The 12,401-nt window shown below is 31.3% G+C and overlaps 1 protein-coding gene and 1 long non-coding RNA gene across 9 annotated transcripts in view; both read right to left on the bottom strand.

Annotated features, from left to right (window-relative positions):
- LOC145316604 (uncharacterized) overlaps nucleotides 1-2,331 on the bottom strand; it is a 36,021-nt gene extending 33,690 nt beyond the window's left edge. Inside the window, exon 1 of one of the 2 annotated variants that reach the window (XR_013878619.1) lies at nucleotides 2,185-2,331. This is a non-coding gene — a long non-coding RNA (uncharacterized LOC145316604). The remainder of the gene's footprint in view (nucleotides 1-2,184) is intronic. The other variant, XR_013878620.1, reaches the window with a different exon arrangement.
- Nucleotides 2,332-6,486: 4,155 nt separating this feature from the next.
- On the bottom strand, nucleotides 6,487-12,250 carry LOC145316594 (uncharacterized). Of its 7 annotated transcripts, none has more exons than XR_013878598.1 (5): nucleotides 10,828-10,884; nucleotides 9,620-9,948; nucleotides 9,005-9,191; nucleotides 7,130-8,820; nucleotides 6,487-6,612 (listed from the first exon to the last, which is right to left on the bottom strand). XR_013878598.1 is itself a non-coding variant. In XM_080157218.1 (4 exons), exons 2-4 carry the CDS (start codon nucleotides 9,870-9,872, stop codon nucleotides 7,320-7,322), a joined length of 1,941 nt encoding a protein of 646 aa, XP_080013344.1. In that variant the 5' UTR covers nucleotides 9,873-9,878; nucleotides 10,828-12,250; the 3' UTR covers nucleotides 6,487-7,319. The 7 variants fall into 7 exon arrangements, 2 of the variants coding, with proteins under 2 accessions (XP_080013344.1, XP_080013343.1); XR_013878600.1 differs by having other exon boundaries at nucleotides 7,172-8,820; XR_013878599.1 differs by having other exon boundaries at nucleotides 7,188-8,820.
- Nucleotides 12,251-12,401: the final 151 nt, after the last annotated feature.

Raw genomic sequence — 12,401 nt, 5'->3', positions numbered from 1 at the left:
AAAACAATGGAGGTGTTGCATGCTCTCTCTATGAATTAAATGGTGAGGAAAAGGATAATATGGCATTTGCTAACATTACTGTAGAATTGCTTAATGCAGCAAAAACACTTCCAGCTAAACATAAGTACTCATTGTTAAACACTTTAGCGTGGATTTTACCATTAACAACTTATCCAGAGATATGTATGGGAAAAAAGGTTCTAATTGAATGTGATAATACAAATGCAATTTTCAACTGGATGAGAGGACGTTCAAGGCATTGCTCACTAACAAGTACACTCCTCACAGCAATTCATGAATTAACTTTGTTCCTTGACTGTAAACTAATTGTAAGACACAGATCCAAAAATTCATCAACATCTGCAATGTTTACTGAAATTCTAACACATGGAACACCATCCAACATATACATATTGGAATTAAAGAAAAAAGATATAAAAACTGGATGGACAAAGGCCTTAAATGATTGGGTTAAAAATCCAGAACTACAGGAAAATTTGGGAAGACTAGTAATCAGGGATTTACAGCTTCTAATAAAGAACCCTTAATTTGGCATGTAACCCTTATTTTTGGGCAATCAAAAGGCTGGGGGCACGAAACACAAGGCACATAGATCTAGACATGACAATTATAGATTAGCATTTACTTTAGGAAAGGTCTATTAGGTTGACCATTAGTCAAAAGTAAAGTCTAATAAGTAAAGAATTGTGTAATGGGTCATGTCAGATCAATGAGACGAATAAGCTAATCGTCTAAGCAGGTTTTGCCCCCAACTGATGTAAATTACAAAACATGCCAAAACAGGGTCTATACTTTCTATTTAGGTACAAAGGAGTCTTAAAGAGCAGGGTAAATAGGGTCCCTAGCTCAATGGGCATGAAATGGTCATTGAATAGGGGGCCTAAACCCTGCTCATAAAAGACTCCGACGATTTTGTTTGATAAAAAATATGTTAAATTTAGCGGGAAAAACTCTGATTGATCATAGATAAAAAATACGTTAACTGTGGCGGGAACTTATGCCGGGAAAACCATGGCCGGAACGCTATGCACGTAAATACGCGGGCACAATCGAGCGCCCGCATGAGAGGGAAAACATAAAGGGGGCGGGGAAAAGGGGGTTGTTGGTCAGATGGGAGGGGAAAGGGGTGAACAATACAGTAAAAATCCTGCATATAAATAGACTAAAATCTTAAAGCTTCTTCAGTCAACGGAAGAAAGAAGCAAGAAGATTTCAGAAGAAGTGGCCAACAGGACTGACAATCCAAGACCTTAGTCGGCAAGGATGCCACTAAGCCATCAGTACACAGCGCCAAGAATTCCAACAATAGTTTTGATTTACATTGGGGGGTAGGGTAAAAATTACAAAGACTAACCTTTTTAGGTTAAGTACAGTGTAATTAAAAATTGAGATATTCTTTTATTTTCAGAATAATTGTTTTAAAACACCCACCCACCCACCCAAAAGACATCAACTGTCGGATATGCCTGACACTAGAATCAGGTAATCCAATAGTTGCTGATCTAGTACCACAAAGTGGGCAATCAAAAGGCTGGGGGCACGAAACACAAGGCACATAGATCTAGACATGACAATTATAGATTAGCATTTACTTTAGGAAAGGTCTATTAGGTTGACCATTAGTCAAAAGTAAAGTCTAATAAGTAAAGAATTGTGTAATGGGTCATGTCAGATCAATGAGACGAATAAGCTAATCGTCTAAGCAGGTTTTGCCCCCAACTGATGTAAATTACAAAACATGCCAAAACAGGGTCTATACTTTCTATTTAGGTACAAAGGAGTCTTAAAGAGCAGGGTAAATAGGGTCCCATAATATTAAAATAAATAAAAAATCACATGAAATACGACCAAATAAAGGGTCAATTTTATTTTTTTTAAATGTCTAAAATGACAAATCTATATTATACCCAAATAGAGCAACTGTTTTTACAAAATTTAAGTATTCTATTCCTATTTTAAGGTCTTAGAACACATAACTTTACGGAAAATTAACAGAAAATAATGTCTCCCTTTATAATGCAGAATATTTTTTTTCTTGAAAATTATTATTTTGTTAATATTGGAGTAAAACTTTAAAATATCATGATTCATCATATCTGTTTTTATTTTTATACGAAATAATGATTAGTCTGCCAAATTCTATGTAAAGTCTCTGAAAGTTACCCGTTTCAAATCTCAGCCATTGAAAATAATTGAGTCTTCGCACTTGATGCAAATTACTCTTCTTGTATTCCAAGTAGATATTCTGATGGTGTGTGTGTGGTTCCATTGTGTCACTATACTTAATTAAATTTCTTGACGCCCCCATCTGGAAAAAATATCATTCTTGTAGCGTAGTGAAATTATATGAATGTATGTACATATGGTAACTCAATCTTGGTTATGTTTTAGTGTATAAATACATAAAATACACACATAATAATATATACAAACAGCGTGGCTGGTAATGTTTATAAACATACATGTACTAAAGCTATAAACATAATTGTCTGCTTTAACATTCATCAAATAAAGTGGCGGTTAAATTCTGTGTTCTTAGTTCTTTTTTTGCTTACTAATAAGTATTTTTTTAAAGAAGGTGTATCAACTATTTTTTTTATAGCTAGCCGGTTCTTTTAGTAAGTAGTAGATGTAAAATTTTTCATAGAATTCAGATATGCAATCGGTTTTTTTGTAGACCTCTTATTTTTTAAGTAATTTAAGTTTAAAAAAAAAAAAATTAAGTCGATTTTAAGGTACTAAAATGCAACAAAAAAAAGAAAGAAAATGGTCATTATGAACAAAAATAGTAAGATCTTTAATTTGACACCTTACTTTTTCAATTCTGTCAGGTAATTATTGAAAAAATCGATTTTTTTAAACCCACGAGAATAAAAACTTTGAACTTAATTTTATTATTTCACAAATAAAAAAATATGGGTTCATATATACCATTAGAATCAGAAAAATATTACGAATCCATTGTAAGCAAAATTGAAAAAAAAAGTTTACAATATAGTATATAAACTACAATAAAAGGAATTATATGAAAATATCATATTATGTTGTACAGGCAACGTCTTAATTCTTCAATTGAGTATAAAAATGGGAAGGGGGTAAAGAGGGGGTAAAGAGGGGGTAAAAAAGGGAAAACAATAGTGTTGTCTGAACAAAAAAAATAATTGGCCATTTCTGTAATTTTTTAATTTTTTAATTTTTTTCAATTTTGCTTACAATGGATTCGTAATATTTTTCTGATTCTAATGGTATATATGAACCCATGTTTTTTATGTCTGTTTGAGAAAATATTTAGGTCTAAAGTTTTTATTATACCGAGGTTAAAAAAATAGATTTTTTCAATAATTAATCAACAGAATTTTAAAAGTAAGGTGTCAAATTAAAGATCTTACTATTTTTGTTCTTACTGACCATTTTCTTCTTTTATTTTGTTGCGTTTTAGTACCTTAAAACCGACTTAATTATTTTTTTTTAAAACTTAAATTACTTAAAAAATAAGAGGTCTACAAAAAAACCGATTGCATATTTGAATTCTATGAAAAATTTTACATCTACTACTTACTAAAAGAACCGGCTAGCTATAAAAAAAAAAGTTGATACAACTTCTTTAAAGTTTTAAAGTTTATGGGAGGTGGGGGGTCAAAGCTAAAACTTAACGCTTTTACTACGATCCTTTGATTCAAACTAACAAGGTTCTTTTTTACACCAACATTAAATATCTAAAATAATACAAAAATCAAATTAATAAACATTTAGGTAGAATTTTAAAGTCTGAACTTTATTGAAATAATTCAAAATCTAAAAAGAAGTTTAAAAGTAAGTTGTGGAAAACAATATATCACGAAAAGAAAACTCCATTTACGTATTTTCATGAGAAAAAGAACATTTTCCTTTGAATAGTAGAAACTAATGGAATCAGAAATGACATGTCAAAAGGTCTGGAAATATTATTTCCGTATGTTTTACTCAATCTTTTTGTATTTCAGTCGACAAAAAATGTGTTGTGTCCAAACACACGTGACAATAAATCTTTTCAACAAATTGTTTGGGCAAAAGCAAGACTTGATAAAAATGCAACAAATTGTGAAATAAACCTTATAGGTATATTTACTTAACCTTATTCTACATCTCTATAATACACAAATCGTTTAAATAATTAAATTTTTCCCATGGCAATTATTTCCATGAGAAGCGTGGTTATCCCATAATATTATGTAGTATAGGTTTTATTGTCTGAAGCTAAAAATCTTGGACATTCCTGATTATAATTTATTGTGCTTTTCAGCGAAGCTTCTGAATTGTCTTAAGGTAATATTGAGCTATTTCTCATAGATCCCCATCCGATCCCATACAGGCTAAAGCGAAACAACTAGTTATAAGTAAATTACCAATATTTTATATTGTAGAATAAAAGGGTTGCCTACTCCCTTACTTTGAGCTTCTATAGCATAGAAAGAACAAAATCTTAAACATTAAATCTATAAATGTTATCTTGACAATTTATTTGTAAAAGAAAAAGAACGCAGACAGACAGAATTAATACATTCAGTCCATGATGAACACGAACACTTTTTCAGGCTTTACAAATTATAGATAAATCTATAAATGAAAACATAAAATATCCAACCAATCTTTTTCTACGAGGAACAGTCAGGATTTTTTGCGAAAAATATATGAATAATAATAATAATACTCAATTTTATCTTATATTTATGCAAAGCCATAAAAAAATGTAAAGATAAAATAAATCATATTTACCCCTGGACAGATATTGAGAAATGTATAATGGAAGAATATAATTCCTATCCTCCCATAGATTCCAAATAATTTATGCTTCTTTTTCCATTGATGACTAGTGGTGATACCTTTAGTAGGTGTGAGCAGACACAATAGATTATAAAAGGAGGGAGAAATAAAAAAATCGATTTTATACGTTCATCTTATAAATGGGGAAGTAGGTTGTGCTAAAATTCCGTAAAGGTGTGAGTTTTAATGCTTAAAAATGTAAAAGTAGTAGAACGATAAAATTTATGTTAACTTTATAAAAATTTTTTTTGGCTATAGTTCTTTTCAATAAGGAATACACATATTTAGTGAATATTATCGTTAAGCCTTAAAACTCACACCTATACGGGATTTTAGCAAAACCTACCTCCCCCTTTCTACCTTGCTTAGAAATAATCAATAGTTAATATTAGTTAATTTTTAAAGAAAATTATCCCCCTCATTATTTTTTACATAATCTGATATTTAAATTTTTTGTCAATTTTTTCAAATTTCTTGAAATTTTAACGGTTTAAAAGCAAAGTTGTAAAGTAATATGAAACAACTATGAGATAATGAAATAATACAAAATTTATAATGTCAAGTATTTTGGAACTATTATATCATGATCCACTGTAAATGCCATTTATCATGGAATCTCTTTTACTCTTAAGGCCGTTAAAATTCTACTGTGCGCAAGAGAAACCTATGATGAATACATATGTTTCATCTCTACACAAAAAGGAAAAAGAAAAAACTTTTTACAAATATTTAATCAGAAAAACATTGTAAAAATCTATATTTATGCAAAATTTTATAAAGGGACAAAAATCCCTGTTTTTTTAAAACCAATGAAAAGATTATTTCAAGTAATTCTTAAAATAATGCAGAATCAAACATAATAGAATTGCTGATACTTCATGTAATGAGTTACTGTAAATCAACAAGGATGACAACATCTATAAGTACCGAAGCTAAAAAATTATGAATGGATATCATTTAAAAAATTACTAGGTATAGAGCAGTGTCATACAATAATCATTAAACCTGATAAAATAGAGAAATCACGCAACCTTTAAATCACGAAAACTTAAAAAACTAGGAAACGATCTTGCACCTCAATTAATAGACAAATCTTAATGAAACTTGATTGAAATATGTAGGATATAAACATATTCAATCCCTGAAAACTTCAATTAGAGAAAATCACGAAAACCTAAAAATCTAGGAATCGATCTAGCACCCCAATTAATAGACAAATCTTAATAAAACTTAGTGAAAATATTTTCAATGTAAAATAAATTAATCTCTGATAACTTCAGCCTTCTTTCTTGAATAGGAATTGGGAAAATTATGGAAACTTGAAAATCTAGGAATCGATCTAGCACCCCAAGTAACAGACAGATGGATAAAACAATGTATAGACTAGATGGGCATATGTCATTGGAATCTTCACTAAAAATTTCAGTTGTCTATCTTAAATAGGAGCCGAGAAAAATACGTTTCCTCCATAGCGTTACGGACTGACTGACGGACAAAGATTATAGAGTAGCTTCACTACTAACAAATAGGGGCAAGGGACGAAACAACTTAGACAACGATAAATTCTTTTGTGATGTGATTTCCCCAAATATAAGTTTGACACGTTTTCTGATTTATCAGAATCTTTGAATTTAAACCATCACATTCGAATCCATTTTTAAATCTGAAAAAAATTTTAAAAAATAAACTGGTAATGTTCAAACATTCTAAAAAAAGAGTTAAAGAAAATTTTTTTTCACAAAAAATTTGTTTTTAATACAAAAGTAAATATGGGGGACATTTTACTTGCTGGTTTCCCGTAAAAGAAAGTGTTTTAAGTAGTGGAGGCAACCAGAATTGGAATCCGCCCAATTCTAATTGCGTATTCAGATTGTTAATTTTTATGACTTTTGTAGCACTAAAAAAGCACGTTAAAAAGTTTTTTTATTTTATTTTCACAGTAGGTAGCTTTTCATGCTTATTTTAGGTTAGAAAAAGTTAAGTAAGGGTTAGAAAATGGCCTCTGTAGGGGCTAGAACTTTTTATTTATAAAAAAACCTTTCAAAATATTGCTAGAATCCGCAAAATAAGGCCTTAATGAGGCCCAACGTGAATTTGTGTAAAAAAAAAGGCGGCTAAATCGCCGCTCAAACCGATTTTTTTACTTTTCCTAGTCAAATTAGACACTTTGAATCATTTGAGGCAAACTTTTTTTTTAATTTCCCTTATTTTTTCACCTGATATGACGCTTTTTCGGCCTCGGCGGCGGTTTTGCCGCCGTTTCTTCACAGTTCTATATAGTACCTCATTAAAGCAAATACAATACCAAAATTCAGCGTTCTTCTCATTTTTAAAAGTCTTAGAACACATAATTTAAGGCAAACCAGCAATAAAAATATCCCACTTGAAAAAAAGTCAAATTAGGACGACATTTGAGAAACTTTAAATATATATCTAAACTAATTTCTATATTCAAAGAAATGAAAACCACAAAATCAGGATGGAATCTTTAAGGGTTAATCATCTTGTTCCTCCGGGTCTTGATTCAATAATGCCAGTTTTTCAGAGAACCTTTTTAAATGAGAGGCAGTTTGGATGCTTGACTCTTTCAACCAGGAAGAGATGGGTAGTTCACCTCGCTTTCCAACTTCACGACACAAGGCAAATGAAACAGTTATGAGCTTTTTGATTTTTTCCTTAATTTCAATATTCGAATTAAGGATATCATTCAGTGACATAAGAGTGGATTGCAAGCTCTTGCCCTTTCCTTGGAAGTGTTCAGAAAAGACTGCTTCGAAATGTAGGTTGTACAATTGTAGAAGACTGTTGAGATTCCAGTAGGTCTTTTGGTTTTTAGCAGGCTTAATCTTGACAACTTTCTCCCAATCATCTTTAAAGAAATTTTCAAATTCAGAAATGAACACAGATTCTAGAAGATCTCGAATCTGACCCCTAAACTCGATGAAAACAGCCATGTAGTTCATTTTTGGTACCTCCTGGTAAAATTGTTCCCTTCTCGTCAATTTTTCTAAACACGTTTTTTCGGCCACTTTAATTTTTCGCTCATTAGCAAGTTTGCGAACAGTACAATCTTCACTAACCACGTGACATTTTGAAAACTTCTGTGCAACAGAAATAAAATATTCTGCGCGCAATACAAGATTTTTTGATTCAACACAATCGCTTTCATCTTGTTCAAATATAGCCAAAGATTCAATATCCTTGACCAAGTCTAAAAGTAAAGGATCCATAAACATTTTTTCTTTTATCAAATTCTGAATTTCACACAAAACAAATTCAGGTAGAATAACAGAAATGGTTGGAAGCTTCAGCATTTTCTGTATTATTCCTGTACAAGTCAAAATAGAACAAGTATCAAGAATACATGTAAACCGAGTGAGTTCCTCATTAATAAAACTAACTCTGTAATTCAGGCTCAGCTTAAATCCATAAGACTTTCTAAATCTATCCAGCAGTTTCACAGAATTTTCAAATTTGGGTTTTATAATGCAAATACCGTCTTTATTAAAATTTTCTTTATCAAATGCGTTATCTATCAAATGCTCACTTATGCCACTGTCATAAACGGGAACGGTTCTAGCTTTGGTTTCATTTTTGGTAGAAATAATGGGTGATTGATTGTCAGGTGTTTTAGAAAAGGGTTTTACTTTCTCTATTTGGTTCGAATTACTTGTCAAATTATCTGACAGAATAGTTCTATGACTTTGATGTGGAAATTCAGCGATATTTTTGATATTTGATTGGGGCATAACCGGTGTATTATGTAAAGGCTTCCTTTCATATAGTCCATTTACATTTACTAGATCATTTTCCAACTCACAAAATATAGTTTCTAAGCACTCTGGGGTGCTTGCCACACTCGGTGTATTGTCGCTGTCTGGAACCTCAATGGGATTGTTTTGCAGCTGACTCTTGATGTAGAGTGCATAGTGTATATGTGAGGGATCAGGAGGATTATCTGTGCTCCAGAGTTCACTGTCTTCTTCGGGGGGCAACCTTGGCAAAATAATAATGGAGGGAGTTTTTTGTTTTTGTTTATTCTTTTAGATCAGGTTAAATTATGTCATATATGTGAAACTATAAGCAAACACAATATCTATTGACCCCCCTAAACCCCCTCCACCACACATCTAAAAGAAATAATAAGTATATTATATATAGTATATAGTAAAAAAAATACCTTATTTGCCAAATGTTTTGAAGGTCGCCTTCATATCTACTTTTCTTAACTTTAACATTTTTTCTAGATTCCATATTACGTGATATTCTTTCTGTTTTGGACTTGATCTGTAATGAAGTCTGATATTGTTTTACGGGACGTTTTCTTTGTGCCATTTCTTCAAGTCGCATCTTTCTTTTTTGAGCATCTAATGATTTTATCACAATTTTATCTATAAAATACTTTTAGAAAAATAATAGATGTATTATAATATCAACTATCGTGTCTGCTTTCTAATTAGGGCATTCTGTACGTATCACCAGCCGTCTAAGTATCATGGTTAAAAAAGTACTTACTTTGCGGCAATTTTCTTAGGTAACATACTTCTTTTTTTATACTACTTTAATTATTTTATGCAACAAAAAATATCTATACCTTTATCGCATTTAAGGCTTTATTAATGTTATTATACGAATGAAGCTGTTTAAACATTTTTACTATAAAGTAGTTTTTAAAACATATCTATTATTGTTCACTAGGTAATTGCTCTAGAGTAAATATTTACTTAACGTAATTTATATTTTTCCATTATTAATGGTAGTAAAATGCATTCTATAAACTAAAATTGCTTAAAACCTGAGACAAAAGAGTTATTAGGAGAATTTCGTAATTCATCTGTATCTTCTTCAACGTTTTCAGCGAAAGAAACTTCATAAGACTCATACATTCTATTAGCAATACTACAGTCATCTGCTTCGTCATTTTTTTCCTGTAGTGGATGTAAACCATTCTTGATTTGATCAGGTTCCTCTTGATCCTCGTAGTCAGAAAATATACAGTCGTCTCCAGGTGTTAGTTCCAAAAGAAATTCATCTGTTTCCTCACTCATTGTGGACTAGAAATAACAGATCTGTAGTAGAGATACAGTTATTTAACCCTTTCTTCCTCTAGTGTTTTACTCTAATCTAGAAATAGTAAACTATTTAATATCTGAATATTGTGTGATATATATAAGTATAAAAAGGTGGTGTGAATTAGTCGCCAAATATTTTGGTGAGTGAAAGGTACAATGTAGCGTACTTGTAGTGTTTCCTATAGCAAACAAAGGGGGGGGGGGGGGGGTAATGCAACCATCTCGTAATCAATGTATAAATGGCATTAGAATTCGAATTTCGACCTGAAATTTTGCATAAGTAATCCTTGATAGGTCTATTTTACCTAAATCGAACAAAAAGTTGGAAAAGTAGCGGCTAACGGCTGGCGGCTCAGCCATTAAGTCATTTTTTACTATATTCAAGGTAAATCCATCACGAAATCTATCTCCACATAATACACTTTTCCGCTCCAAAACGTTTTCAAACGGTTCTAGTCGGTAGTTGCTGGCACTAGAAATCTAATAAATGTTTTTTTGTATCATTTTACATGATTTAAAGCAAAAATATATTTCAAAAAGTTGATTCCTACGTAATTTATGACATATTTGTCAAAAAAAAACGGCTAAACGGCTGAGTCGTTAGCCGTTACTATTTCAATTTTTTGTTCGATTTAGGGAAAATAGACCTACCAAGAATTACTCATGCAAAATTTCAGATCAACTTTCGAATAAAAGTGCCATTTATACATTGATTACAAGATGGTTGCATTAAACCTTATGATATTTTTTTTACAAATGGTTCTTAACATCTTAAATCAGACAGTTTAAATATTTCCGATATGAAAGTTTTTAGATATATTGCCTTCAATAACAATTACAGCATAATAACCTCAGAGAAGTTACTGCCTGTATACTACATTCTCATTTTTAAATTCAAATTACTAATAACAATATCTCAATTTTATCATACCTTTTTATTACTTTACAGGTAAAATATAATTCTCCTTGTCATTTTACAAACAAATCTGAAAATTTAAAGAGAAAGGTAAGTATATATAGGTTTCCTCCACATCGAGGTAAACGGAATAACGTATTAAGCTTCCGTTTTTTATATGATTTCCGACACAGCATTTACTTTCTGTAAAAAAGATGAGCTATTGATTTTTCTTTTTAAGCCTATCGACTTCAGACATGGCCTTTAAGATTCAATAGAATAAAGTGAATAATTATGACTGCCGATTTGACCAGGCATTCAAGCCAGCGAATAGAAGCTTGTTGGCCACAAAGCGCGTCCACTGTACTGGTGTAGACATTAGACAACCAACCCTTATGTTCAAAGAACATTTGTAAAAATCAGAACAAGGTATTATATAGCAGGACAGCAGATAAAAAGAGAGATGGCCGTTGTGAAACTTCTTGAAACCCAAACTAAAAGACAAACAAACTCAACTAAAAGAGTGACTGCAATGAAAATTTGGCATGGCAGTCGCCATATTAAGGTACAATCTGGAACTGTGAAGAAACAGTTGTGAAACCGCCGCTTTCGCTAAAAACCGTCATTTTCTTCCAGCCCAATTTGTTTACCTTTTCTCACCCGATTACACAATTTAAATCATGTGAGACAAGCTTATTTTTTGTCTTCATAAAATCTCCCTCATATTTTTATTTGACAGAAATAATATCTGTTAAGTGAAAATATAGGTAAATAATTATGAAAAAAAGTTTGTCTCAGATGATTAAAAAATGTTAATTGGCAAGACAAAAAAATCGGCGGAAAGCGAAGGTTTCTTGGCAAAAGCGGGGGGTTTCGCTGCCGTTTCTTCACAGAGTCACATTGTACTTCTTTGGAGCAGCTGCCTTGCCAAATTTCAGTGCCGTAACTCTTTTGTATTAGTTTAGTTCAGTTTCTTTGACTTTTTGTTTCAAAAAGTGTCTCACACGCCTCACCCCTTTGTATCATCTTTTGTTGTAAACCCATTTGCGTTATTAAAACAGGTAAAGTCGCCGGTTTAAAAAAACTCGTGTTTTTATGTTTTCAGGAAAATTTTAAAGAATACTCATTAGTAATTTGATATCAGCTTGACTTTATAATAACGTTTAATAGAATTTCTTCTACTACTAAAATAATAAGAATCTATTACTAAACATCTCCTACATAACTCACTTGGTGCGTCAGTCATAAAGTTTTTAAAAGCAGAAATGTATTATTTCTAATCACTACCATGGGAAGGATGAATGTTTTTTGCTTAAGGGAAAAAAGGATGCAGCGACTTTATCATCATTATATTATAGACAGATGGCTGATATTAATACCTTCGCTGGTTAATTTAGATCTACTCTAATATCAATGGTCAGTTGGTCTGTCTGTACTGACTTTGAGACATATCTTTTTCTTTATTTAAATGTGTTTATCAGCTTCTTAAAATTTTAGAAAATTCTACTAACCATTGTGCAATATCTACTCTAATAGTTCATTTGATCTGTCGTTTTGTCTGTAATATTTTTCTCTCATAAGTTAGCATTAATTTTTCAATAAGGTATGTT

This window comes from Acartia tonsa, chromosome 4 (assembly GCF_053477335.1).
Source record: "Acartia tonsa isolate MP-2025a chromosome 4, ASM5347733v1, whole genome shotgun sequence".
Lineage (NCBI taxonomy): Eukaryota > Metazoa > Arthropoda > Copepoda > Calanoida > Acartiidae > Acartia > Acartia tonsa.
Note: the sequence above shows the minus strand (reverse complement) of the source record. Positions and strands in the feature narration are given on the sequence as shown.